This window comes from Diplotaxodon limnothrissa, linkage group LG18 (assembly GCF_057381915.1).
Source record: "Diplotaxodon limnothrissa isolate DT_005_m linkage group LG18, D_limnothrissa_male_GT1.1, whole genome shotgun sequence".
Classification (NCBI taxonomy): domain Eukaryota; kingdom Metazoa; phylum Chordata; class Actinopteri; order Cichliformes; family Cichlidae; genus Diplotaxodon; species Diplotaxodon limnothrissa.
The window spans coordinates 11,500,592-11,526,514 of NC_140613.1; the positions used below are offsets into that span (position 1 = coordinate 11,500,592).

Sequence of the window (25,923 nt, forward strand, 5' to 3'; positions counted from 1 at the left end):
GCTGTACGACCCCAGCCGGCAGATTTAAACCCTTCTTGCTATGACGCAACAGCGCTAACCACTGTGCCATCATGCTGCACCCCTACCCATCCATTTCTGTTCACTTATCCAATTCAGGGTCAGGTTTGGGTTTTCTCATAAGATCTGATAACTTTTTCAATCATTCCCTTTTTTCTTGTGAGACATTTTATATGCACCTTCCCTCAGTGAAGAAAAACATTAGCTGCAGTTTTAGTTTGTAAGAGGTTTCATGGTCAGAAGTCATCAGTTGAATGTAAATCATACTGTTAAACTCTCTCAGAGAGCCGAGCCCCTTTGAGGGGACGTGAGAGCTCACTGTATTTGCAGTTTCAGCTTTTGCTAAACTCCCTTTTAGCCCCATATAGAGATCCAGAGGGACTGACAGGTGAAGACTGGGGTTAAGAAGATCATCCCAACAGATGAAGATGATGCAGGGCCTCCTTTGCTTTCTCTTTCTGCCTTTGTCCCTCTCTCATATCCATACACACTATCGTGTTTCTACCTGTTCTTTATCTCACCATACTCCATGCAGCTTTGTACATCCATTTCTCTCTCTCTCTCTCTGGCTGGTGTCCAACTTCTCTGTTGTCGCCTTTCATCTCCTTGGCTAAGACAAGAACAGACAGATTAAGGAGAGGAAGAGTATTAGGGGAGCCATTTTTTCTACCTCTTTCGTGATGGGAGGGTTACTGTTAGCTGAGCAGCACCCTCCCTCTGCTGGGTTTGGTCATTAGAGTGGCTTCAGAGCAGTGGGGGGAAAGAAAGCCTGAGGGAGTGTTTACATTACAAGAATACTGATACTGTGAGGCTCCAGTGTGTAAATCAATCCATTGTTATATTTGATAGAGAATTTCATCTATGGTAATATATGATCAGACTGTATAAAACAGCAGGAAATGCACATTCAGTAATTAAGAGAACTAGCTTACTGCATCACGGCATTAAAATAAACCGAAACCAGTAAAATGAACACACCTATAGATAAAAGAGCAGCATCTCACTAGATGCAGGGTCATCAGGATCACAAGGGATTAACTGGAGCATTTGCTTAATTTGTTTGCTTAAAATACATAAATTTAGCTAAATGTAGCAAATTCTGACTTTTGAAGTCAGTGAATACAAGGTGGAAACAATAATGTGAACCATGTCATCTCTGTACCAGCAGTCCCTCGAGACTGCCTGATGTGGCCATCTGCACATCAATAAAGACCTTTCCGTTGATGTTGTGAAACTGTTTCTTTTAGATGGTATTTTGATGCAGTTGTTACCATCTCTTACTAACATGACACATAAGAGCTGCGAAGTATAGTAGTGTGTAGTGTCTACAGCTTAGACACAAGTTCAGCAGTGAAATGCTATTATAGGCACCCCTGTTTTTGGTAATGCTAACAAAGACTTTCTTATTTCATTTATTTAGGTTTTGGTTTTCCATCATTATTTACTCAGTAGGACATTTTTCTGTAATGCTGACCTATCAGCCCCACAGTCCTATGACTGTTTTCTCTATAATAATTAATCTATAATCCACCTCCTACGCAATTATTCTAATGCCCACTTTGGGGTGGTAAATGGACTAAATGGTAAATGGACTAGTTCTTATATAGCGCTTTTCCACTCTTCTGAGCACTCAAAGCGCTTTACACAACTTGTGCATTCACCCATTCACACCCATTCGCACAAGCACAACTGACATTCACACACATTCATACTCCGATGGATGCATCGGAGAGCAATTTCGGGTTAGTATCTTGCCCAAGGATATTTGGCATGCAGACTAGGGGAAGCCGGGAATCGAACCACCAACCTTCCGATCAGTAGATGACCTGCTCTACCACCTGAGCTACAGCCTGCAGAAGCCCATCAATCCTGGCAGACTCCCATGTTTAATAACTTTAGCAAGACAAAATGCTAAAAAGACTTCAAAATGCAGGGTCAAAAACACTGTGCGACATCATACTGCCTATATCTTTTTTTTTTTTACATATCGTTAGCTTCATAGCATAAGTGCCTAAGTCATTTGACTAAGTCAATGACTTAGGCACTTATGCTATGAAGCTAACGATATACTATATGGTTATGACAAATACATGCATGTGACGAGTGTACAAAAAAATCCTTGCATTTGCAAATACTGGAAATCCTGCAGTCACATTCTTTTACTTTAATTGAGCCATTGCGCTCAAGTTATAAATAATTTAGGACAAAGGATCAACAAATATAATTTCCAAGAGAGGAAATATGTTGCAAATTTTAGCCTGTACAATGCAAATTTGCTGAAGGGGGTACAATTTTGTGCCAAATTTCAGTGTGGCAAAGAAAAAAAAATACTGTTCTACATCTACATGTTCCTACATCATAACGGTTTTCAGTCGTCTTCCCTGTTCTGTTTGTTTGGACATTATTTGAGCACTGCCTGTTCTCCACTGCGCCTCCAAAAACAATATCAGACACAGCTGTGATTTGTGATGCAACCTCGCAGAGCCTTTGTTCCTGCAATGTAACATTTGTCCGAAGAGGGAATAATAGCCTATCCCATTTTAAAAGTGCAATTCAAAGAGCGTGCTTTTATTAAATATTTATGTCAAACACATGGTTAGTGGGGTATTAATGTTTGAAGGAAAACAGCATCACTTAACGCCCTTGTGCTACCTTGCTCTACAGTGAACAGCAGTTACATCACCCTTGAATCATTCATACTGAAACCAAAAAAAAAAGAGAGAGAGAGTTGAGGTAAACACAAAATCCGTGGAATGCAAAAGGGCTCTCTGGTTTCCACAGTAAATGATCAAAAGATCAAGGAGCTCATAGTGAAGTATAGACCTATCCACACCACACATGTACTTTTAAAATGTATTTGGCTTTATAATTCCTTTTATGCATACACTTTTTCTCTTTGATGTCTAAAAATGTATGAGTACTGGGCATTATATTTGCTCTAGTGTCATCAAATGGGAACACTGTGAAACCACCTTTTTCACTGTGACAAGTTGCCATATTCATTTGTAGTCTTGTAGGCCAGGAATAACCACGGCTGGAATAGGTTGATATTTTGGGAAATGCTTATAGAGTTCCTTGGTGAGTGTAACAGAGGACTGATAACTCTTGTGTCTTTCCACTAAATATGAACCTGCAGCCACAAGGAGGTTAGCTTAGCTTAGCATAAAGACTGGCTTCAATAACCCAACTTGCTATGGAGATTTCAATACCCACCTACCAGCCCCTCTTAAGTTCTCTAACATCACTCGTCATCACTATGGGTTTGCCAGACAACCCACAGAGACATAAAAAAGTCCCCACTGACAAGAAAGTCCAACACATATACAAGTAAAACCGCACATTGAATGTTTTACAGTTTTGCTTTATTACAAATTGAACAAATGAATTCTAACCTCTCAATAAGTGAGCCTTTATGCCAATGACTGTTTCATACTTTATATTAAACAGACTAAATTCAGACTGGTATTAACCTTCTCATCTAATTTTGCCAAAGGAGCAAATAAGTACATTTCTCAAAATGTCAAACTATAGCTTTTCAGGCTAAACAGATTTTTAATGATTTTCATCAACTCAATGTTTATTGAAGGCTGCACTTAAAGTTGAGGTGATTATTTAAATAAAACAGTATTTAAAAGGACAGGAATCTAATTTGGGAGATGTAGCTTTATCAGTGGCGTCCTATGGCCACATAATCAGCTGTTTCTCTGCAGATGTGCATCACTTCAGCGTCCACAGGTCCACTGACTGACAGATCAGTCCATCATGGTTCCATCCTTTTTCTCCATGTTCCACCCCTTTTTAAAATTAGGGTCAAATTCAAAGTTTGGCAGTTACAGTTTTATCAAAGGTTTGTGTCCACGCAGTTTGGAATGCAAAAAACAAGATTAAAGAGAACTGAACGCAAATATCGACACAGCCATGAGGGCTATAGTGTTCCAGGAAGAGTCAAAAACTTCTCAACACTTTCACTTTAATTTGGTACTTGAGCAGGGCACTATAAGCAGAATCTGTGGTCCAGCTAGATGATTGAGCCTTGCTGACCTCGATACATGACAACAACGAAAGGCAAGACTCATACCAGATGATGGAGTCATCAATAATAAGAGAAGTTGAGTGGGAGAGGAAGGGAAGGGGGAGGGTTATCTAGGCACAGCACATGTACTTCCCAGTGGGCCGCAGGGGCAGACAGGACTGCGTAGAGGTAAGATATGGCATGACGCTCCTGGAATCTGTGATTTGACATTTCTGTGTGAGAGTCTGTCAGAGGACAGGAGAAGGTTTTTAAGGGCACTGCCACCTCCTCTTGTGTCCAAGTCTCTGGATTTTTATCAAAGAGAGATATGACTGTGGGCCCAGACAGTGGCAGAGCAGCATGGCGTTCACTGGAGGGTTTCAGCCTGAATGGGTGCTGAATACACGTTCCAACAAGCGAAGTCAGTCCTCCTCTTCCACATAAGTAGAGGGAAACCATCCCACCTAAGAAGAGAAAAGTAGCATCTAGATCAGCATTTCAAATTCAACCAGACCTCCGCTGATCTTGTGAAGAATTCTTCTCCTGTCACAATGTACAGACTGTTATATGTAGTCTTGATCAGGATGGGTCAATAATTCTGACAATTTGGAGGTGAGTACAAGAGATAATTCATTGTTAACTCTAGGATGAGTGGTAACTGATACTGTGCCTGCATGGCAGGGTTGGAGAAGTGTGTTCACAAGCAGTGCCATACTCAGATGTGAGCAAATTTAGTGGCGAGTCGTTGTGCATCGAAATGCATAACAACTGATACTTTGGCTAAACAAACCTGGTAAAAAAAATAATAAATTAACTGACGGACGTTTTGTTGTGCCAATGTGACATGTCCCATTAAAACTAAGGAGCTTTTTTCCATTTAACTATGGATGAAGTGGTTCACCCTTCATGACATGCACACTCACAAGCTCCCTGCCAAACACAGCCATTTACTGATTCACCCTTTTTAATTTAATTTTTAATACAAAATATTTGTGAAATATTTATTTGTTGTCCCACTTTGAAACAAGTAAAAAAAATCCTGCCAGCTGCAAAGAGCAAGTTTGTCAAAGACATACCCTGCCACCGACTACTCCCTTCCACCACCCATTGGGCATCTTGGTGTAGATAGTGATAACGTCTCCCTGTTGCAGAGAAAGCTCCCGCGTGTCTCTGGAGCAGAAGTCGTAGCGTGCAATTGCATAACCCACCACTCTAGGAGAAAAGACTGAAACAGAGAGAGATCTTATATTACTTTTGGACCCATTTACAAAATTTCACCTTATCTTAGACTCTGTGAAAACATCTGCTGACACTGATCCAGCAAGAAATATCACACTTACAGATCAGAGTTACACTCCTCACAAAAATGTAAGCTGAATTTAATATTTAAAGACAAAGTTTACAGATGTACTGCTGTTTTCAGGGTGAGATTAAACTTTCATGCTCACTTACTGTAAGAAAACTAACTAACAAGGATCAAGAGAGAACTTGAGCCAAACTAAATTCAGTTCATCTATATAAAATTATTATGGTTCATTGATTTTTTTCTTTTTTTTTTAGTACAAAACATATTCCTCACAGGTATTAATCGTAGTAAACTGACTATGTCATTTTGTGAGAATGATAGGGCAGCGATTCTAAAAAGCCTTGACTCATGGGTTTGATTCATGTAAAAGCAAAACCGCAGAGGCAGAAATGAGATAATGCTTAAGGTTCGCGGGTGAGAGAGGAGAAATGTATCCAACAGCTCAGCTTGGTGGGTCCAAGCACGCAGCCAGGATGAGAGAACTTGGGTTATCATGGTCATGTGTTCATCTTATTAAAAGTTAAAGGTGAATTCAAGCGATGCATCCAGCACTTATCAGGTTATCCAAGTTTGTTCCTACGCATGCAGGTCAGGGCTCATATCACACGTGAACACGGCTGTGCATAGGTTTGTTTACCTTATCTGTGAAAACACAGATGACACGACTGTGCAGATATGCTGGACGAAAGGAATACATCTATCCTCTCATGCACACAGACATCCAAAGTTAACCCACATCACAACAACTCAGGTGCTCAGTTCCACACACGCATGCTTAAAGTAAGCACAGAGAGAGATCATTTAATTCTTAAATATTCTTAATAAACTAAAATTTTTGCATTCGTGTCTTGCTGGAAACACGAAAATGTGAAAAACCTCCAGTTATTCTGACTCGGGAGCCCTTACTCATTATTTCAAGAGGGTAACCACCACTGTTGGCCTTAAAGTCACAACTTTTAATGGATACTAAAGCTCAATTAACTGTTTTATTGTGTAACATATTTGTCACAGTTCATTAAGTGAAACCATACAAACAAAAGCGCATGTCATCTTTTTAATTAGCTGAATTGATAGTGTTATTGTTGGATGTAGTAAAATGTAAATGCCAGCAATGGTGGCTTTGCAGCTCTTTGCCAGTGGTTTGCTGACATTTCTGCAGTTATCTTGACCAAATGGGAGATATCATAGCCGGCAGAAATTCATAACATCTGTGATATTTAATTTCCAGAAGACTGATGTGAGGGTTTTTCCCCAACGGGGTGACTTATACACTCTGTGTAATTACCAAGGAAAAAAATGCATTATTTAAAAGAGACAAGAAAACAAGACAGCTCATCTTTAGAAACGTGGAAATGTGGACATACAGCGGGGGGAATTCAAAGAGAGTAGAAAAGCTGTACCTGTACCTGACCAGAAAGGCGAGGAGGAGGGAGGAACAAAGCTGCAGCCGCCAGGAGAAACTACAGAGAAACGAAGTGAGTGATGGGAGGGGGTTCAGGCCGTAGTGGGAGCAAAGAGAGAACATAAGCAAAGTAAACACAAGTTTGACAGAAAGAGAGCGTGTTTGTGTGAGGGTAAAGGAGAGAGAAAGAGTAAAAGTTGTCAAAGTCAAAGTACAAGCAAAAAAGCAAATAAGGTTGGGGATACGCAGTGAGAGAGGAGGGCAAAACAGTGAAACCATCAGACAAATTGTTACTGCCCCGGGCACATGCACAAAATCTTACACAGCACAAACCACAGTAAGGTGGGTTAAGTGAGTGAGCCTATAATGCGTTTTGATGCCTGAAAGTCAGTATAGGTATGACTTTTTTTAACACTTATATGTTGCTTTTTATGCCTCAGTACCAATTCAGCAAAATGTCAGTGGTAGGCAATGGACCAATATTTAAGACAATTGTGTGCTTTTGACGTAGCAAAAACAAGTCTGAGAAAGTATCATTCCTAATTCAGGATAAAAATGTGGAGACAGGAGCACTACAGTGTGGCAGTCCTACGCAGAACTGCCAAAACTGCCACAGCCATATCAAGACATTACAAGATATTTCACAAAATGCTGTATAAAGTCCTTTATTTGGTTACCACTTCTTCTCTAATTGTGGTCCAATCCTAAAAGAGAAAAACTTCAACAAAAATAATCTGAATAAATAATTTAGTTTGCTTTGGCATACTAATATAGCAGGATAAAATGAATGATAATGTGTTTTTCACCAAAGGACCTAACCCAGTGAAAATGAAAAATTGATGGGAGACACTTAATTTGGAGATGGTATGAGCAGGACTGCTGGTCTGAATACTAAAGACTATTTTGGTATACAGATGGATCTACTTGTTGTAGGAATTTCTGTAAAGAATCCCTTTGCCTATTAACGTCCATCATTTTTGGTTTACTATGCTGAATAATAAGTCTCGGATGTAAACTTTTGGCTACATAATGTGGCTTTCTTCAACTTTGTGCTGGTTACACTGCATAAAAATCAGCAATAGCAAAATTTTCAGCTTCAACTAAAAAAGCAGCGGCAGCTTGTGTGTAAGTATACGTCTGAGCAGAAGCACGGTGCTGTGACAAGGCAGCGTCTGGGATTCCACACTGCAAAGCTAAGAGCTCCTGCTCCCATATGAAATCTCACCTGAGCCAGCAGACCCTCATGCTCAGAAAACAATTCCCGTCAGCACAGCAGTATGGTTTCATGCCTTCTCTTTGTACCGTACAGGCAGAGACCAACATGCGTCAAATGTCTGACCAGAGTTCGCACAACTATTAACATACTAATATAGCATGAGTATTTATACTTTACATGAAAATATTTTTGATTCTTTTAGACAAGAACATATGTGCATGGACCGTGCACAGGGTGACATGAGTTTCTATTATTTAAAATATGCTATTTATATCAATGTGGGCCAGAGAAATGACCACAAAGCTACAGCAACTGAATACTAGAAACCTTGTGAAAATGTATTGCAGGCCTGATGTATTCGATGTTTTCAGGTGAATGCACAAGTTGAGTATCTTAAAATTCTTTCAATAATTCTGTCATAAATATTTTCAGGACATTATACATCAAATTTAATGATATTGATATAAGATAACAGACTCCGGTGTCCCAGTAAAAGTTAGACAAAATGATTACCCTGACAGACAACACAAGATCATTGCATTGCTAATTAGTTCCCAACTCCAGCTTTCACACACACAGGGAAATGCACTCAGTCAGACTTAATTAAAAATTCTAGCTGGGGTTTTTCCAAGCAAATTACTCCAGAGTTTTGATGGCTTTACAGTAGTTCTGCATCTTGTGATTGTTTACTCAGCCTTGCATTCTATTTTCTTTGCTATGAGGTGTCTGTTTTGAGATTGTTGTTGTTTTGGCATGACATCTGTCTTTCCACAGAGGCTGTTTACCAGACAGAGAATACGGTGCCCACTCTAAGTCTGTCTATGGGGGTGGACGACTTAAGGCAATAATAATCTATCCCAGAATACAATGAGGCAGCGGCAGGTCTGTCAAGAGTTTTTCAGAGACAGCGGCGCGGTGAATGGCAGCAATGCACAAACACGGCTCTTGCAGAGCTGCTTTGAAGCTTGATGCGCTAGGAGACCGATGCTGACAAAGGAGTGAGAGGGATAAGGATGTAGCAGAATTTTACATCCGAAAAGACACAAAGGGCTAACTTTGACTTTGTTCCTGTGTTCAGTTGCTTGCCTCTGCCACTCTTGCGGCAGCTATGGTTGTTTACACATACACCTTTCTTTAAGTTAAGACAGTTTACCTCCAGCTGCTTCCTGCTCTTTTACATCAGATCATATTTGCAAACTTTTCCCACTTTTGCGGAAACAGTCACGGTCTCTCGGTTGGACCAGGGGTATCCCCCAGGTGTGTGTCAGCAGGCGGCTGTCACAGGTTTTTTTTCCACGGCAAGCCCAAGTAAAATGTCATGTCCTGTCAGGAAAATTGTGAAGCCATCTCAGAGCTGAGCAGAGTGCGGAGTGTGACGTTTGGAGTAGCAGGCTCCTGGTGCTTGCCTCGGGCACTGGGCTCTAACTGGGACCTCGCTTTCCCAAGCCTGGTGAGCTACAGAGGCTCTTTTATATTTCTCTCACTCGCTGTCTCTGACTCTCTTTTGTGTTTTCCTCTCCTATCTCTCTGACTCCACATCCCTTTGTACTATTTGCCTATCCACATCCACATCTATCCACATTTTCTACTTCGATTTTCTACTTTCTACTTCTAGTGTATGCTTCCTTCTTCACTGAAGACAAACTGAACAAATAATTAGCACAGAATCAATTAATGAAGTCATGTTTTTTATATTCTTCATTTAAAACCTAGATTATACACCACCGCTGATACAGACAAGGACAGCTGGAGAGCCAACTGCTGACTACTTCTTTGAAGTCCGCCACCTGGGGCACATGTGTAGTTGTTGTACTATAATGTAAATTCTCTACGGAGTAGTCTGTGCAGTCACAAAAAGCAGGCAGGCACACCGACGGTCACATGGACCCTCGTGCTCGCTGTCTGATGACGAAATTTACGTCAATGGGACCCAAGCGGACCCTAACAGGCTTACTGAACATACAATCGAAAAAGTTCATGCTGGTTTTTATAGAAAGGTGTCAGAATACAAAGTGCAATGCAGTTTGTTGTGTGCAATGCAGCTTCTTGGTGCTACATACAACAACACACCTTCAGGGGTCTAGTGAAGTCCATACGTCAATGGGTCAGGGCTGTTTTGGCAGCAAAAGGTGGACCAATACAATATTAGGCAGATGGTCATAATGGCATGCCTATTAAATATACCGATCAGGCAGTTAAATCTTAAATGACATGAGAAGACCAACCAAGCAAAAAAAAAAAAGAGGTTCGAAGATAAATCTGCTGCTGTCTATGCTATGCTATTCCAAGGGGAATCATGTTAGCTCATTATGCTGAACTAAGTGTTTCTAACATGTCTCAAATGTTAGGAATATGACAGCCTTGGGTATCAAGACAGAGGTATTAGACACTTAAGTGTCTAATAATGAAACAACTGCTTTGTCAGCATGTTTATATATATATATATAAAGCAAGAGTGTATAGTACACTGACTTGACTGTAATGTAAGAAACTGTGTAGTAGGTGAGAAACTGATTACAGCAAATGGTTTTGGGGTTTAGAGTGTTTTATTGTGTCTATGAGATGGCATGGGAAATATAGACCACTGACTATATCCATCATAAAGACAGGTCTAAACTTCCCAGGGAAAAAAAAAATACTACTCGCCTTGCTTTATCTGACCTGGTCTGTTGTAGCAAAAGTCTGACCCTCTGGTCCTCCAAACAGGTCAAAACAAACGCTCAGAATATCTTTCAGCTACAACTGGATAAAGCTCTGATCTGAACTTGGAGCTTTTCAGCCTGTCATACAGATACCATCAGGAAAGGAACCTGAATGTTTGCAAAGCAGACTTACCACTCCCGACCTTGGTAATGGCCGTGGGCACGTTTCCATTGGGCTGTTCCCTGTAGGGGTGCTGTAGAGTGGTGTCGAGACTGCTGAAACCCTCCTTTAGAGAGTGCTGTTGGTAGTATTCCACCAAGTCCTGTGTCAACCACACAAGAAAAAGAAATGTACCCAAAGCACCGCTAAGCCATAAAAATACAGACTGTATAGTGCACAAGTCTATAGAAGTGAATGCAAGGACAAGTTGAAAGGTTAGCTGCTCATTATTCTTGACAGTACAAGCAATGCAAATACAGAGAGTATTACAGAGAAAGTGTCCATGGGCCAGCGTACCACAATGTATTTTTTTTTTACACCAATGTCAAGTGCAAGCACTGAATACATTTGAATATCAGCTGCTGCGATACAAAGCCACAGCTTTAAAGCATGTCCCTGTGGCTTTCTAAGTGGGTACAAACATGTCAAAATAAACCAGTGGTAGTTATATAATTTTAATTTTAAAAAGTACATTTTTACTTGTATGGAAATTGCATTTTTCTCAAGAGAGGTCTGCAAAAATAGTGGAAAGTAAAAATGATTATGCTTATTAATGCTATAGCAGATTGTAGGCTGCAAAAATCCATAGAAAGATAAAGGCATTACCAGCACAGTTTTGAAAACCCGACTCTCGGCAATGTAAAAGCCTCCATCCTTGGTCAGAATCTTAATGTGCTTGACTTTATCATTGAACCTGTGGAGGATGAATAAGACATGGGTTGTTAATCAAGTAGACATGCTTCTGCATCAGTCCAGTCTCTATGATGAACTGTCACTAAGGTCTGTCTGTGCTGAGAGTTGGTTACTATGCTGAGCCAATTTCTATCTCTTACCAAAGCACCGTATAGTCAAAATTATGCCAGAATTAGACTGATCCTTTTATTATAATTCACAAAAAATGTAGAAAAACTAAAAAATGAAGCCAGGGGCTTTGTTCGGTGCTGGCTTTGTTCAGTGCTGCCAAAAATATGTTGCCTACCCCAGCTTTAAATACATTAGCTGACACAACAGTGTCACAACTGTGCTCAGGGTTAGACAACAGTAATTATTTTACTCATAAATTATACTCCGTAACAGTTTCTAATCAGCCAGTCACAAATAGACAGAATAACAAGAGTGTCAGCTTTTGACAGCCACCATAATACCAAAGTACAGCGTGCCCTCTTTTTACTAAGGAATGTGAATTCTGCAATAGAGTTGCCTAATTACTGCTGCTGATTGTATGGACTTGGTGTGTTTGCCACACTGAAAGTTAGTACAATTGCATCACAACCAAATGTAAAACATAACAGTTGCAATTGAGTGATATTGTGGATTAAACGACTAAATCATCACTCAGTGCTGTGCAAAAGTCTTGAGCCATCTCTCATTTCTTTATATTTTTCAACAGCTGTCCAAGGTTCATTTATTCATTCATTTTCAGTGCAGTCTTTGAACCTGACCGCTTTCAGAGGAATGCTTTTTGTTTGTATATTTTTTACTACGTCATATAACATTGAATCTTAGTCAAAGAGCAGCTGTTAAGAAGCGTTTCCTAATTAAAGGAAACAGGCTGAAGTATGGCAAATTACACAGAACTGGACTGAAAAATCACTGGCCAGGTCTTATGGACTGATGAATCAAAACTTTACATTTTTGCTGCATAGTTATCATACAGTATGTACTGAAAAGAGTACGACAGAGGACAAATGCTACAGTCATGGCTTGGAGTTGCACTTAAGTCAAATTTTGATGATCTTGACAAAAGTGATGAAATTATAAATGTAGAAACTATTGTCAGATTTTGATTCGGTGTGTAATACCATCTGGAAAGTATCTGATTGATAAACTTCTAGCATGACAATAACCCCGAACACACTGCCAATGCAGCAAAAGAAGACCTGGATAGAAAAAACAAACAATTGAATGTGATCTACCATGGATTGGGCTCCCCGGGGCTAGGACCTCAACATTAATGTGATGTAAAAAGAAGAAGAAGAGCTTTAAATGTCCTTCAAGAGGCATGGACAACTATTCCTGGAGACTACTTAAAGAATATACAAGAAAGCCTGCGTATGATAGTTCAGGCTTTGTTGAAGAATAAGTGTGGTCTCTAGCTTGTTAAAATTGGACAAACCTTTTTTTTGCCTTGTAGACTGTATTCCCATGTATGTTTGCAAACGTTTCAATAAAACACTGCATCTATTTGAGATTATAATACTATATATAGTTCTATGTTTTAATGTAGGAGTGTTTGAAGTGGTAGTGAAAGTAAGTTGGGAGTTTGAGCCATTTCCTGTAGTGTGCTGTATCTAACATGTCCTTAATATTAAACGAAGGCAGACTGAAAATCTCTCAGTGCAGTGTATAACCAATGAAAAGAATATTTTCAAGTTGCATGTACGACTGTATGGATGTACTAAATGTATGACTGTACTGTAAGTAACATGTTACTGATTTGCAGTCATAGGGTGCCTAACACACAGAGACAGATAACCCGTTTGGTGAAGGCAAGATGTTTCCTTCCCTCGTAAAGGCTCCCAAGGTGTTACACACATGCAAACAGCATTCAGCACACACAAACTGACCGCTTGTAGTGTTTGACACCAGACAGTTCCAGTTGATTAGTAGCAGCTCTCTGTGTAAAGCTCCATTATCTCAAATGGCCATCCTGATAATGATCTTAAGCATTGAGACAGGCAATTATAGGATTGGAGTGTTCAGAAACTGGCCCTGTACATCAAAGCTTTGAATGAGGAACGGTATGAGTCCACCAAACCAAATGGGCTGGAATGGTGTGTCACAGTCTGAATAGTCTTAACATCCAAACACTATTTCAGAGTGCACCCTCACTTGTTATAATCTCTTGGAGCCATCATGGCAGGTCAGAGGGACTCGATAGTCCTTTCTTTTTTAACAGAGTGAACAAGCTTTGATGTGCCCTGAAACGTATTCACTAGTTAAATGGGCAGGGCTGTATTTGAAAAGAGGAGTACGCAGGCACTCATCTTGTAGATAAAGCAGTCATTTGTTGAGGCCTTAAGGGAAGTATGTTTTATCTACAACTCAAGTGTGTTTCTAGCCATCTTTTGAAATACACAGACTGATAACTGAAGAGCATCAAACAGTCTGATGCAACGCTATCAAGTTTTCGTTGAATATACGTCTGAGACAGATGGTGAAATAGACTATTCGATTCCCCCTCTTTCCCATGCTATATTCAGTTGAATAACTGTCATACAATAACAAAAATGAACTTCTACAAACTTTAGGCATGATGTGCAAATGCCGGACAAGGTCTCCTTCACCAAAAAATGTTTTTAACTAAAACTAGAAAAGTTTTGAGAATTTTGTACTTTAGCAGTGACAATTGAAAAATGTGTCTTTCAAGGAACATTGTTAATCTAACTCTATATTGTCACAATTACAGGCGTTTGAGAATCAGAGTACAAATACAAAATGCAGCTTTTCAATGATGATTTCATTCATTAAGGGGAAAAAGCCATACAAACCTACCTGGTTAAAAATGCAAAAAAGTAATTGCTCCCCTTGTTAAATAATGAAATAACTGTGATTAACTTGGTTGTTTGGAAATCTGAGTTCAATTTCATTAGCCACACCCAGGCCTGGTTACTCCCACACCTGCTGATTCACTTAAATAGAACAGCGTCTCAATAACTGCAAGCCTCGCTTGGCTCAGTTAAAGTTTTTGTGATTCAACAATAAGGAAGACGCTGGGGAAAACAGCATTCATGGGAGAGATTCAAGGTAAAACCACTCCACCACGAACCAATATAAACACTAAGGTTCGACTCAAATTTGCTGAAAAACATCTTGATGAGCTACAAGACTTTTGGGAAAATATTCTATGGACTGATGAGACAAAAGTTTAACTTTGGAAAGTTTGGGTCCCATTACATCTGGTATAACACTAATACAGCATTTATTAAAAACAATGTTATACCCATAGTCTAACATGGTGGTTATGTGATGGTCTATGGCTGCTTTGCTGCTTTAGGACTGACACGACTTGCTTTAATTACTTAAACCATAAATTCCGCTCTCTAACACAAAATCCTGAATGACAATGTCCGGCCATCAGTTTGTGGCTTGAAGCTCTGGCGCACTTGAGTTATGCAGCAGGACAATGATTCAAAACACACCAGCAAGTTGACCTTTGAATGGCAAAAATAAAAGAATTGAGGTTTTGGAGTGGCCAGACTTAAATCAGATTGAAAGGCTTTGTTTTGATGTTAAACAGGCCGTTCATGTTCAAAAACTCTGCAGTGTGACTGAATTAAAACGAATGTGCCGAGAAGAGTGGGCCAAAATTCCTCCACAGTGATGTGAAAGACTCATTGCCAGATATCGCAAACACTTGATTCCAGATTGTGCCACCCTCTGCAAATTTAGTGGATAATTACTTTTTCACATAGGGGCAGATAGATTTGGATGGCTTTATTCTGTTACAACATGAAATCATCATTTTGAAAGCTTTATTTTGTATTTACTCATTTATCTATCTCCAGTACTATATTTCTAAGTACTGCAAGTACTATATTTCTAATTAAGAGACCAGTAAGCTCTAACTTGACCTTATTTTATTATATAAATTTATAATTATATAACTAGAGAAGGGCCAAGTTTAATTAATTGTTGTCCTTATAGAAAAGTTGTAAAATAAACCACAACAATGGCAAATGCAGTTTAGCGTAACCTTGAATAATAACTGTTGCATGAAATAAACTGATGAAATTTAACCCACAAACGCACTAAAGTGCAAAATTAAGTAACTGTGTAAAACCATAACAAGATGCATCCCTGGATCCATTTCAGCGAGAGACAGCGTTATAGAAAAATCCCCCAGGACGAAACTCTTCCGATTTTAACCAACAAAGCAACAACAGGATTTAATGAATTCAGTTTTATTTCTTCACGCCTGTAGAGCAAACGGCGGCACTTTTTGCTGGGTGAAGGATTTTTTTTCACTGTGAAAATGAATTTTTAATTTGTTGGATGCTTGTGTCAAGATGGTCTCTTAGGAAATTAGCTACCTCAACAGTCAGCACTGATGCATTTACATACTAGGAGGGCTGGGAACAGTATGTTTTCTCCCAACTATTTTGTCAACATTTAGAAGCTTGTTAGAAAATTAGGGTGAAAGCAGACACTTCAAAACTTGGACCAAATAGGTTTATATTGCTAGAACAAACCCTAAGAAATGTTTCTTTTCTCATTTTAGACCTTTAGAAGCGACACTGCTTTTCCAAACGTTTGCACTTCAGTATAAACTGTGACTCATTACACCAGACATGATTTTTTTTTGTCAATCTTCAGTTACTAGATGCTGCTGTCACTACAACTTATTTTGCAGTGACGACTGGAACACAGCATGATCTCCTTCTGCTGCAGCCCATCCACTTCAACATTTGATGAATTGTTTGTTTTCTGAGTTATTTGCATGTGGGCATTTTGTTTTCTTGAATTATTCCCACCATCCGTCTCTCGCAAGAAGGTGTTTTTGCCCACAAGACTGGTGCTGACTGCATGTGTTGTGTTAATTTCATTTTTATTTTTTTGGTAAAAGAGTGAAAAATGTCGGAGAAAATAAATAGAAAGCAAGATGTCACTTACTTTATGCTGATTGCATATTCAGTGCACTCTTTACTCCTGTGCCGAATCAGATACGTGCTGTTTTCCCGGTCCAAGAGGGCGACCTCAGCTTGGCATCTTTCCATAGGCCCTGCAAACCTCAACATCCATAAACAGCTACTGTAATTGCACTGATCCACTCACAATGCATTGTCATAGTCAATGTATAGCCAACATTATCTATAATCTGGAGTAAGAATGAACTGTGGCCATCCTTAGACATTTATTTTTGCCACTTACCAGAGCTGGGCAGAATAATCGACAGGTTTTGGAACCTGGCATAGAAAAATAATTGTGGTTATTTTGAGTTTTGATTGAGTCAGATCAGAAGGTAGAGGTCATTTATGTGATATTCAAGGCATATCTAATAGCTAAAATCCATCTTCTACAGTGAGAAAACTGCAATATAAAAGCACTACATTCTTCTGCCAAAACATCAATACACTGAATGCATTGTAATGATACTAAATTTGTCTTATTGATCACAATAAACATGCACACTTACACACGGGCAAGGCCTCACAGCATCGCTTGGAAAGAAGCCAATCTTGCTTGTAGCCAGATTTTTGCCCTGCAAAGGCAACCGCTTGTTAATCGCATTATATTTGTCTGGGAGCAACTGCACCTCTCTCTCTCTCCTTCTCTTCCTTTTCTCTTCCCCTCCCACTCTTGCCTCAATAAATCCTCAGCAATTAGCACACAACAAGCACTGCATCTAATTTGTAGCCCGAGTTAATTATGGTTCAAACTCTGCCGGCAGTTAGATTTGTACTGCATCAAAACAAGAGCCTCGTTTAACACTAAATAATGGATCTTATTCTGGTCTTTGAATATCCAAACAGCGTGATCTCTTGGGTTGGTGCTAAAGACTCACAATTGCATTTTAGTTAACCCGCCTGAAGCAACAGGCTTTATGTGAAATCATTAATTCCTCCAGCAAACATGGAGTAACAGACTTTTGTTCTCCAGTTAAATAAACCAATTTGGTCAAACAAATTACTTGTTGTTGTTTTTTTTACATAGACTTGTCTCTACTTGGATTGTTTAGTTTATTGTATAACCTTGTTTCTCTATTATGTACATTGTCTGGCAGACAGTAATAAGAATATGCATCAGCATTAAGCTGAAGATAATCTGAGTTTCCAGTTCCAAGTTAGAGGTCAATTTGAAGTCCATTGAGCCAATCTGAGAAGACGTTGAGTGGTGAAGGCATGTGGAGCTCTTCATTCGCCTTCCTGCCCCATTTATGCTTTCCTACTCACTCCTCCTTATTAGAGTATAAAATGCTTTTTGGGACCGTGCAAGCCCCGAAAGTAACTAGATTGGAAAGCAAATCTTTACCCATCTCTATGATTCATTCTGTGTAATAACATTTCATCAAAGGTTTTTTGAGAGCCCTTCTCTATTTGTTATGCTTTCGATAAGCGTATGATAAAGATTAAACTTATTACTCTGTTGGCATAAACAGGCAGGAGCCAAGGGATCAAATGAAATTACAGTGATTGATTGTATTGTTCTGCCAGTGGGATGGGGGATAATTGCCTTCTGGGTAACAGGGGATATGAATTCTCAATGTTCTGTAATTCCATCCTCTGGCGCCACTGGGGACATTGGAGATTAAAGATACCCTGTGGAGTTTTCATTGTAAGCAAACATGACTTTGTTAGGATTCAGGGTTTCTTTCCAAAATGTAGTGTGTGACTGTAAGACCTCACAAACTTACTGAAAACAAAACCTTCTATTCCTTCTTTTATTATAGGTATCACAGACCTCTTCTTCAAATGTAAAAAGTAACAGAGGCAAAAATAAACATTTTGAGGCTATATAGTTAATAATAACAAGAAGAAGAAGAAGAAGAACAGAATAAAAGGCTGATCGACATAGTGTTGAAATGAATGAGCGTGGTTAACTGATCCTTGCTGCATGCAGAATGCCAGATAACCAGAATGGCCCAGAGGTAAAAGTTCCAGAGGAATTTATCCCATGGAAAACTAGGCCCACATCATTATTCAAAACAACCACCTTTAGCTACAGTAACTCAAAATAATCATTTCTGTGTGACTGATCAGTTTCTCACATTGTTGTGAAAGAATTTTGGTCCATTCTTCTTTACAGTGTTGATTTTGTTCAAGCATTCATTTCATCTGCTCTCCCTTATGTAGCAGGCTTGTCAGAGAAAAACGTTCTCCAAGTGTGACAATATGGTGCATTTTTATGACCGAGCAACAGCCTCAGACATAAACTGGTTCATCCCAAGGACAGAACGCCCAAACACAGGGTAAAAAACAGTTTATGAGCTGAGTGCAGTGAGGAGTGTTTGGACGTCTACATAGCAGAAACCAAACAGGGACTGCACAAATGCATGGCACAACATAAGAAAGCCACCTTAACAGGACAAACTTCAGCTAGGGTGGCCGTAGTTCAGGTGGCAGAGAGGTGACCTCAGAGTAAAGATGGACAAAGATGGACAAAGATGGCAGATGGGTTGAAAGAACAGTAAAAAAGGCCATCTACATCCACTGTGAATGATCAGCATTGAACACAGGTGATGGCTTACGACACCAACTATCAGCCACCTGCAATCCAATTCTGAGATCCCTTCCCAAGTACGTCAACCCCTATTCACACTATGCCTAAGGTGACCTCAATAGCTCATGTGATGCTGGAGTGGGACAATGTCTTACAGTGGTTTCACCTGTCAGCCCCGGTGACAGGAATGACTCATGCCTTTTTTCACACTTTGGCTCACAGAACACACCTCAGAACCTCCTCCAACCCCTCTTGGATAAGAGGCAAAAAAAACCCTAAAGAAGTCCAGTTTCTTTCTTTTCAATTTCTGAAGGCTGCCAATACCAGGATGCCAATGAATCTACACAGTCCTGATAGATGATAAACTTCCGTAAAAGAATTTCTTGAAACATGCATTCACACCACTTGAAAACTTGTACAGTCATATTACAATAAGGTTGATTACAATAAGGCGGGTGTTGATAAACCTGGAAACTGCTTGTGTAGCCACTTCTCCCTGCTTTCATAGAGTGCTTTAAAAAATTCTGTGTCAGTGCATGTGTGGAAACCAGCTTCATATTTAAACCAATGGAAAAAAAATGATACAAACATAACAGGAATCCGCTTATCAAATACTGCTCCACTGTTGGTTATAAAGTCAACAGGACAGCTTTTAGTTAAGCTATTTACATTATCATTATGCAGAGCTCAGGAATACACAAATGTGTTTTATCAGATAATTCCTGTGATTATCCCCTTCCAACATGCAGGGTTACCATGGTAGCAAACAATGCAGTGCCATCAGGTCTGTGGCATGACATTCTGGTCGCTGCTCTATCAGCTTACATGAAGTCTCATGGCATTCATGTCCTCACCCTCCACTATGTGCTCTGTCACAACAGAGAGAAACATGAAGCACAGGAAATCGGGCTAACTGCCTACTTCCAGCTGCGCTGTTGGCAAAGACTGCAGTACGATTGGACCTGTACCAGAGGAGAAGGATGAGGCTTTAGCACCAAAATAAAGCAGAGTGAGAAAAAGCTAAGGAGGCTGCCGGAAGACCCCAGATAAATCGCCATCCCTTCAAAAATAGAAAAGGTCAAATGCTCTCAACCGCTGGCTGACCTCGTGAGATGGTTGTTAATGTGCCGGTCCCCGAGGTTGCACACCACCATTAGAACGTCCTCCAGAGCCTGAGCTGTATGCCGTTTTATTGTTTCGCCGTGGCAGTCAATTAATCAAGTGGAGCCACTAATTGGTTAGATCATCTGATGTAGCCTCTAATTCAATCTAAAGAGTGAAAGAACAGCCAAATAACCCGTTTGTAATGTAACAGGGGTCCAGTGAAGCTCATACAAATCTTCAGCTGATATTTTTAATTGGAGCTGACCTCATCATACTGTCACATTTGCGGCTCACCTGATAGGACACCCGATGTGATGAACAACAACAATGCAATTAGTGATTTATAGCAAACGGCGGCCAAAGGGAGATAAATTGTTGAAGTCACCACATTAATCTACATTTTTGAAAGCTTTTCTGTCACCTAACGGCATCATCCAGCATTAAAGGAAGATGTAACATACAGCACAGATTCAAAGTCATGACAGTGCAAAGACATTGCGTGCACCACACCAAACCTAGTCAGCCATAACATGTTACTTTTTCATAGAGTCACAGATGTTGAGATAAAACAAGGTTGAGCTGAGTGACACGCACCTGCCACCAAGAGCTGTGCAAGTCGGCAAACATCAGTTCAATGATATCCCCCACGTGAATGCTCAGTGGGGGCGCACACTGAGAAGAGGGGATGCCACTGTAGTCTCTGATCACAACCATCCTGGGCAAACCTAGCAGACAGGGAGCGTAAAGACATTAACACTCAAAATTAGAAACATTTTGTGTGACTTTTTTGAGCAACATAGAGAACTAATACATTGTGATCATTCATTTTATTTAAGGGATATAAATAGTGCAGCTACATGACCGAGAAATGTCATGAAAAAGGTGCTTTTGGTTGATTGCTCAACAAGCAGACCTGGGCTATGCAGTGAAAGATATGAGAAAATACACCTTTTTTTTGGGAAATTCAAGTGAACCACCCATTCCATCATTTTATCCACTTTCACCACTAAAATGCCCAAAATTAATTTCCTGTATTCTTCTTACCCTGAAGGTTTAAGCACATTCTCTAACCTGATGTGTAACAGGTACATAACTACACAATTGATGACAGTGGATTCTGTCAATTTTGATAACAGCCTAAACCATCATACTGTCACTATTCTCAAAAGCAACAATTTGCCATTGCAGGAAATTCATCTCTTTGATTCCTGAATGGCTCAGTACCAATCTTTCCACGGCATGGCAGACAAATACAGCCATGAGCACGGGGCTAAGGCTAAGACTAAATACCCCTGCCAACTTAAAAGACACAGCCACTTACTCTCTCCTGACTCACACATCTAGACTTCTCAGTCGCATCTCCCTTCCAGCCACAACTGCCTTGCAAACCAGCCTGGGGAAACTATTAGCTGGCTCTGACCTCAGATGAATGGAATATCTCACATTCATGTTTTTAATAAGAACAATAAGCACAGATGTCTTTCTCATAAAGGCCCTTATGGAAATTGATTTATCACAAAGGCACAGCTCAGCAGTTGAGGCTGAGGCATATAGACTGCTGGAAGTGTTTTTCTGCCGACATTTCTCCTGCCATGGTTCTCATAATGATTCCACCCACACCAATTCATCTCGGTGCTGTCTAGAGTTTAAGCATCACGGCATGAAGTGAGAAAGAGGTTTCTGTGGTCTGGTTAAGGATTTCTTCTGCATTCTATTATTCATTGGTTATTCTTGCTTAAGTATATTTGTCAAGAGGAAACTGTTGCTGTTCATTACCTCCCTTTAAACACTGCATGCATGTGAGCAAAAGAGATTTGAGTATTTGTGCAGAAGTGCATTTCTAAGGAAGAATCTTGAGGATTTTTTGTGGCCAAAAAAAGAAGCATTTCAGTTGAGTAATATGTGATCAAAAGCGAATCACAGCATTGAAGGGTTAGCTTTAAACCACCCTCTATCTGTTACAAAACTCACTCTGGCCTGTGACTAACCATCTCCTTTTCATCCTGTCTGCGTTTCTGTTTTGCTACAGAAGTGAGATGAAAGAAGCTTAAGAGGTACCACGTAAAGCCCTTAGCAGGTTCACAAAAGTGGTCAAGCCATACTGACCTGGGTCCGCTGGTGTTGTGTTGTCCTGTGAATGGAAAGAGAAAGCAAGATGCAAGAGAGAGAAACGAGCATGAAACCAAGAAAGGAAGAAAGAAATATGGAGGAAGGAAAAGATTGATAAATATAGAGGTAGAGGTTTCTTACTCCCTGTGTAGGATCAGCCTGACCTGCACAGTGAGTCACATTCTTAATACATCATTCTGTGAGTGTTCTATTTTTAAGGTGGTTAGTTAAACAATATGAAAAGTTAAAGACGGAAATCAAGAGTAAATTGTCAAGGTTTCATCTTTTTAGTATAATAACCAAATAAAAACTGTAAAAGACATAAATATTGTATTATTTTATCCTTGTTATGACTACAATAGATTGTCTGCAAATTATGTGGACACAATGTCTTTATTCTGCAATTGCAGTTGAAGAAGGAGAATGAAACTTGGCCATTTAAGGATATTTTTGAGGATTTTCTGCATAAACAGTTGGCTGTTACGTGCCACAGATTTAGCTATGGACTCCTATACTTCTTAATTGAGGCTCTGTTTCAAAGTTGACACATAAAGACTGCCATCTAAATAGTCAATAAAGACTAAACTGGCGAGATACACCAGCTGCTGTGATTGGACAGCTGTTACATGCTAGTGCTCTGCCTTGTATTTCATTCAAATTGTAGGCGCTACACTCTGTACAAGTCTTTCAATTAAGGAGAGTCTTTAAATCAGTGTAATGTTGCTGCAAGACGAGGAACAATAAAATTACCACTTAAGCAAAGTTTTCAAAAGGGAGTTGACATTTGTATACCAACATCTTTTATCAACTTAACAAGTGTAAACTGTTCACTAGTATGACCAACTCACTGGAATATCAGTTTACATGGGCACAAAATCATTCCTCACTTATATGTGTCCATAGATGAGAGTGCTTTTGTGCTCGGCGCTACAGTTCATCTGTCTCCATAATTATGTTAGCTTAAGTGTCTAAGTCACAGAAGAGAAACAGACCGGGTCTTACCTTGGGTCTCAACTTGACAGGCTCTGCAGTGAGGTGAAGAACAGCTACAGTGAGAGGAATACAATATGAGTGCGTGGTGGCTTTCTGACATGCAACCTCAGCTGTCAACCTCTGCTAGCCCTCATCATGCCTCTGAATGCATAAAGACCACAGCACTTCTGTTAAGAAGGCTTGTCAAAGGCCTCAGCTAGCTTTAGCCAGCCTGTGCATTCAAGGAGAGTAAAGAACTCAAACTACAGCACCAGAATGGTGACACAGGCCCACAACTAGACATAGGAATAAGATTCAGCAAGTACTAAATGAAGCAAACAATTATATATGTAATATATATAATTATATGTAATATAAATATTTGTAATTTTCTACTTTGTTTGCTACTTTGCTACTAATACAGAATTTAGATTTTCCTTCAGGGAGAAATAATCTGTACCTTTTCAGAGGAGTAACAGTGTGTGAAAAACTAAGTACATCGAATTAATCGGTAGCCTTTAGAGCTACCTTTAGCAGCAACAACTTTAAATGACTGGTTTATCTCACATCATTGTGGAGGATTTTTGGCTCCCTGTTGTTCACAGCATTATTTCAGTTCACTGAGATTGTGCATTTCAGTCAGGTTGAGGTCTGCACTTTGACTGGGCCAACTTCATTTCTTATTCAGCCATTCTATTGGAAATCTGCTCATGTTCTGGGGATCATTGTCCTCTTAGATGACCCAGTTTTGGTCATTTCATCATTTTCATCAGCATTATGGCCAAACATCTCCATCTTGTCTGTCCAAAGGATACCGCTCCAGAAGTTACAAACCTAAGCCATGCTGCCATGTTCTTTTTAGAGAAAAGGTGCTTTTTCTTGTCAACTCTCCCAAAGGAGCCATACTCATTTAGTCTTTTCCAATCGTAAAAAGGTGATGTGTCTCTGAGATGTGTCTCTTGGGGTTCTGTTTTGGGTTGGGTTTGTTTTTTCAAAATTTATCTTGGGTATTAAACGGTCTGATCTTGACCTTGAATTTGCCACTCCTGAGAAGATTGTGGCATTGTGTTAAGACAAAGATGATGAGTTAATTAAGTTCCTTTGATTAGCAGCAACTGGCTTCTACTTTCTCTCTTAATTCTTATAGCAGCAGTTTAGGTGTACTTAGATTTTTCACATGACTGTGAAAATCCACATGGCTGTAAATTTTCTATACAGTTGCAAATCTGGTACGAGTGTTTTATACCAGAAAAAAACTCAAAAGAGTGACCAAACTGTTAAAAGGACTTTCTCTAAGGAGCACAAATGTGCTCAGTCGACTTCATGGGTTTTTTTTGCCTTTTAGATGTTTATATTTTGTGTGTTTTTAATCAAAACTGTGGCATGATGGTGATGACAAGGGTCACCCAAAATGTGAGATTGAGCAAAACAATTGGTTTGAGAGGTTTTTCTCTCACCTGTTCTCCCACAGACTCCCAGTCGACCCAGACACTCTTTATGAGCCCCCAGGCCACATTTTAGACAGAGATAACCCTGGTTAAAGATGCCCCTGGAGACAACACAGAATATATTTCATGTACAACAGCGCCCTTATAAGAAACACACTGACATTTAGAATTTGCTCTGAACACCCTCAAGATAAGAGGAATGGTACAGCACGTACCATTCAGCTTTAAAACTGATGATTTCTGTCAAACACTGAGATTCAGTTCAGTATCATGTTCTTGATAAAATAATACTACTAACAATTAAACTAAGCTCATTTCAAAATAACCTTCTTTTCCCCAGAAAAAGTGACTGAAAGCCAAAATATATAATGGGTCATTATGTTCCTTCATGCATTCAATGGAAAAAAGATTTGAAAGTTATCTTAAGAGAGCTATCAGTGAAATAACACATGATGGTTTGCTATCTTTGAGCTATTCATGTAGTTCGAGTTCATGGCAACCCTGTTTCAGGTACACGAGTGTTTGAACTTCATCCCAAAAACATAATCATCTAAAAAAAAACAAAAAGAGCTCACTGACAATTAATCTTACCTAAGCAAAAGATGACAGAAGCTGCAGGAAGTGATCCTTTCAAACGTGTGCATCTTAAAATGGTGGGAGTTGTGGGTGGCCTTCTCCGGTCGGATATTTGATCTAAGACAAAGAAAAATGAGCAAAACGTTGCTTAAACACTAAAATGAACTAGCAGCTCTGCATGGTTGTGCTTAACCAGAGCGTGTTAATGCTAACAAGCATGCATGTGAATATGGTTACGATCACAATGCTACCATATGCTTTGCGGCTTTCATGTTTACCACAACCTCTATTGTAAGCTGTTTCACATATGAGTGTTCTGAAAATGCTGAAACAATCAGGTTAGAGCTTGTCCAAAGTTGTCCTTCCTCACATGTAGCACACAGTAGAAGCTAGCACATGTCAGCCACATTATTACTGAAATATTCTGTTTTTTTAGCCAAGTACTGGCCAGTACTTGAATGCTGTGACCACAACATTGCCTGCATTACTTTGAAATTGAACACCTGACATACTTTGTTTGAAGAAGTCGACAGGTTAAACCACCTAAAATGGTTCCCATGCACCTTTTTCAGGTAGGCTTAAAAAAAATCCAGAGCTGCATTGAATATGCACAAACAGCTTTAGTTAAACGTGTGAGGATGCTAATATTTGCTAATTGTCTCTAAACACAAACTACAGCCCCAGGATCATGCTGCTCATATGGCTAAAAACATGTAAGAACTACGTTTGTATGAGTGG

At 39.7% G+C, this 25,923-nt stretch overlaps 1 protein-coding gene across 4 annotated transcripts in view; it reads right to left on the reverse strand.

The window, feature by feature from the left end:
- Positions 1 to 4,452: 4,452 nt before the first annotated feature.
- LOC146613152 (guanine nucleotide exchange factor VAV3-like) overlaps positions 4,453 to 25,923 on the reverse strand; it is a 47,919-nt gene continuing 26,448 nt past the window's right edge. The window contains exons 16-28 of one of the 4 annotated variants that reach the window (XM_085376994.1): positions 25,201 to 25,302; positions 24,619 to 24,710; positions 23,192 to 23,214; positions 22,187 to 22,211; positions 20,675 to 20,805; positions 16,953 to 17,018; positions 16,688 to 16,722; positions 16,430 to 16,546; positions 11,423 to 11,510; positions 10,790 to 10,919; positions 6,743 to 6,796; positions 5,107 to 5,255; positions 4,453 to 4,494 (exon numbers count right to left, since the gene is read on the reverse strand). In XM_085376994.1, the coding sequence (XP_085233120.1) occupies positions 4,453 to 4,494; positions 5,107 to 5,255; positions 6,743 to 6,796; positions 10,790 to 10,919; positions 11,423 to 11,510; positions 16,430 to 16,546; positions 16,688 to 16,722; positions 16,953 to 17,018; positions 20,675 to 20,805; positions 22,187 to 22,211; positions 23,192 to 23,214; positions 24,619 to 24,710; positions 25,201 to 25,302 (1,054 nt within the window). Of the gene's footprint in view, positions 4,495 to 5,106; positions 5,256 to 6,736; positions 6,797 to 10,789; positions 10,920 to 11,422; positions 11,511 to 16,429; positions 16,547 to 16,687; positions 16,723 to 16,952; positions 17,019 to 20,674; positions 20,806 to 22,186; positions 22,212 to 23,191; positions 23,236 to 24,558; positions 24,711 to 25,200; positions 25,303 to 25,923 lie in introns of all 4 variants that reach the window. The other 3 variants (XM_085376991.1, XM_085376993.1, XM_085376992.1) reach the window with 3 other exon arrangements.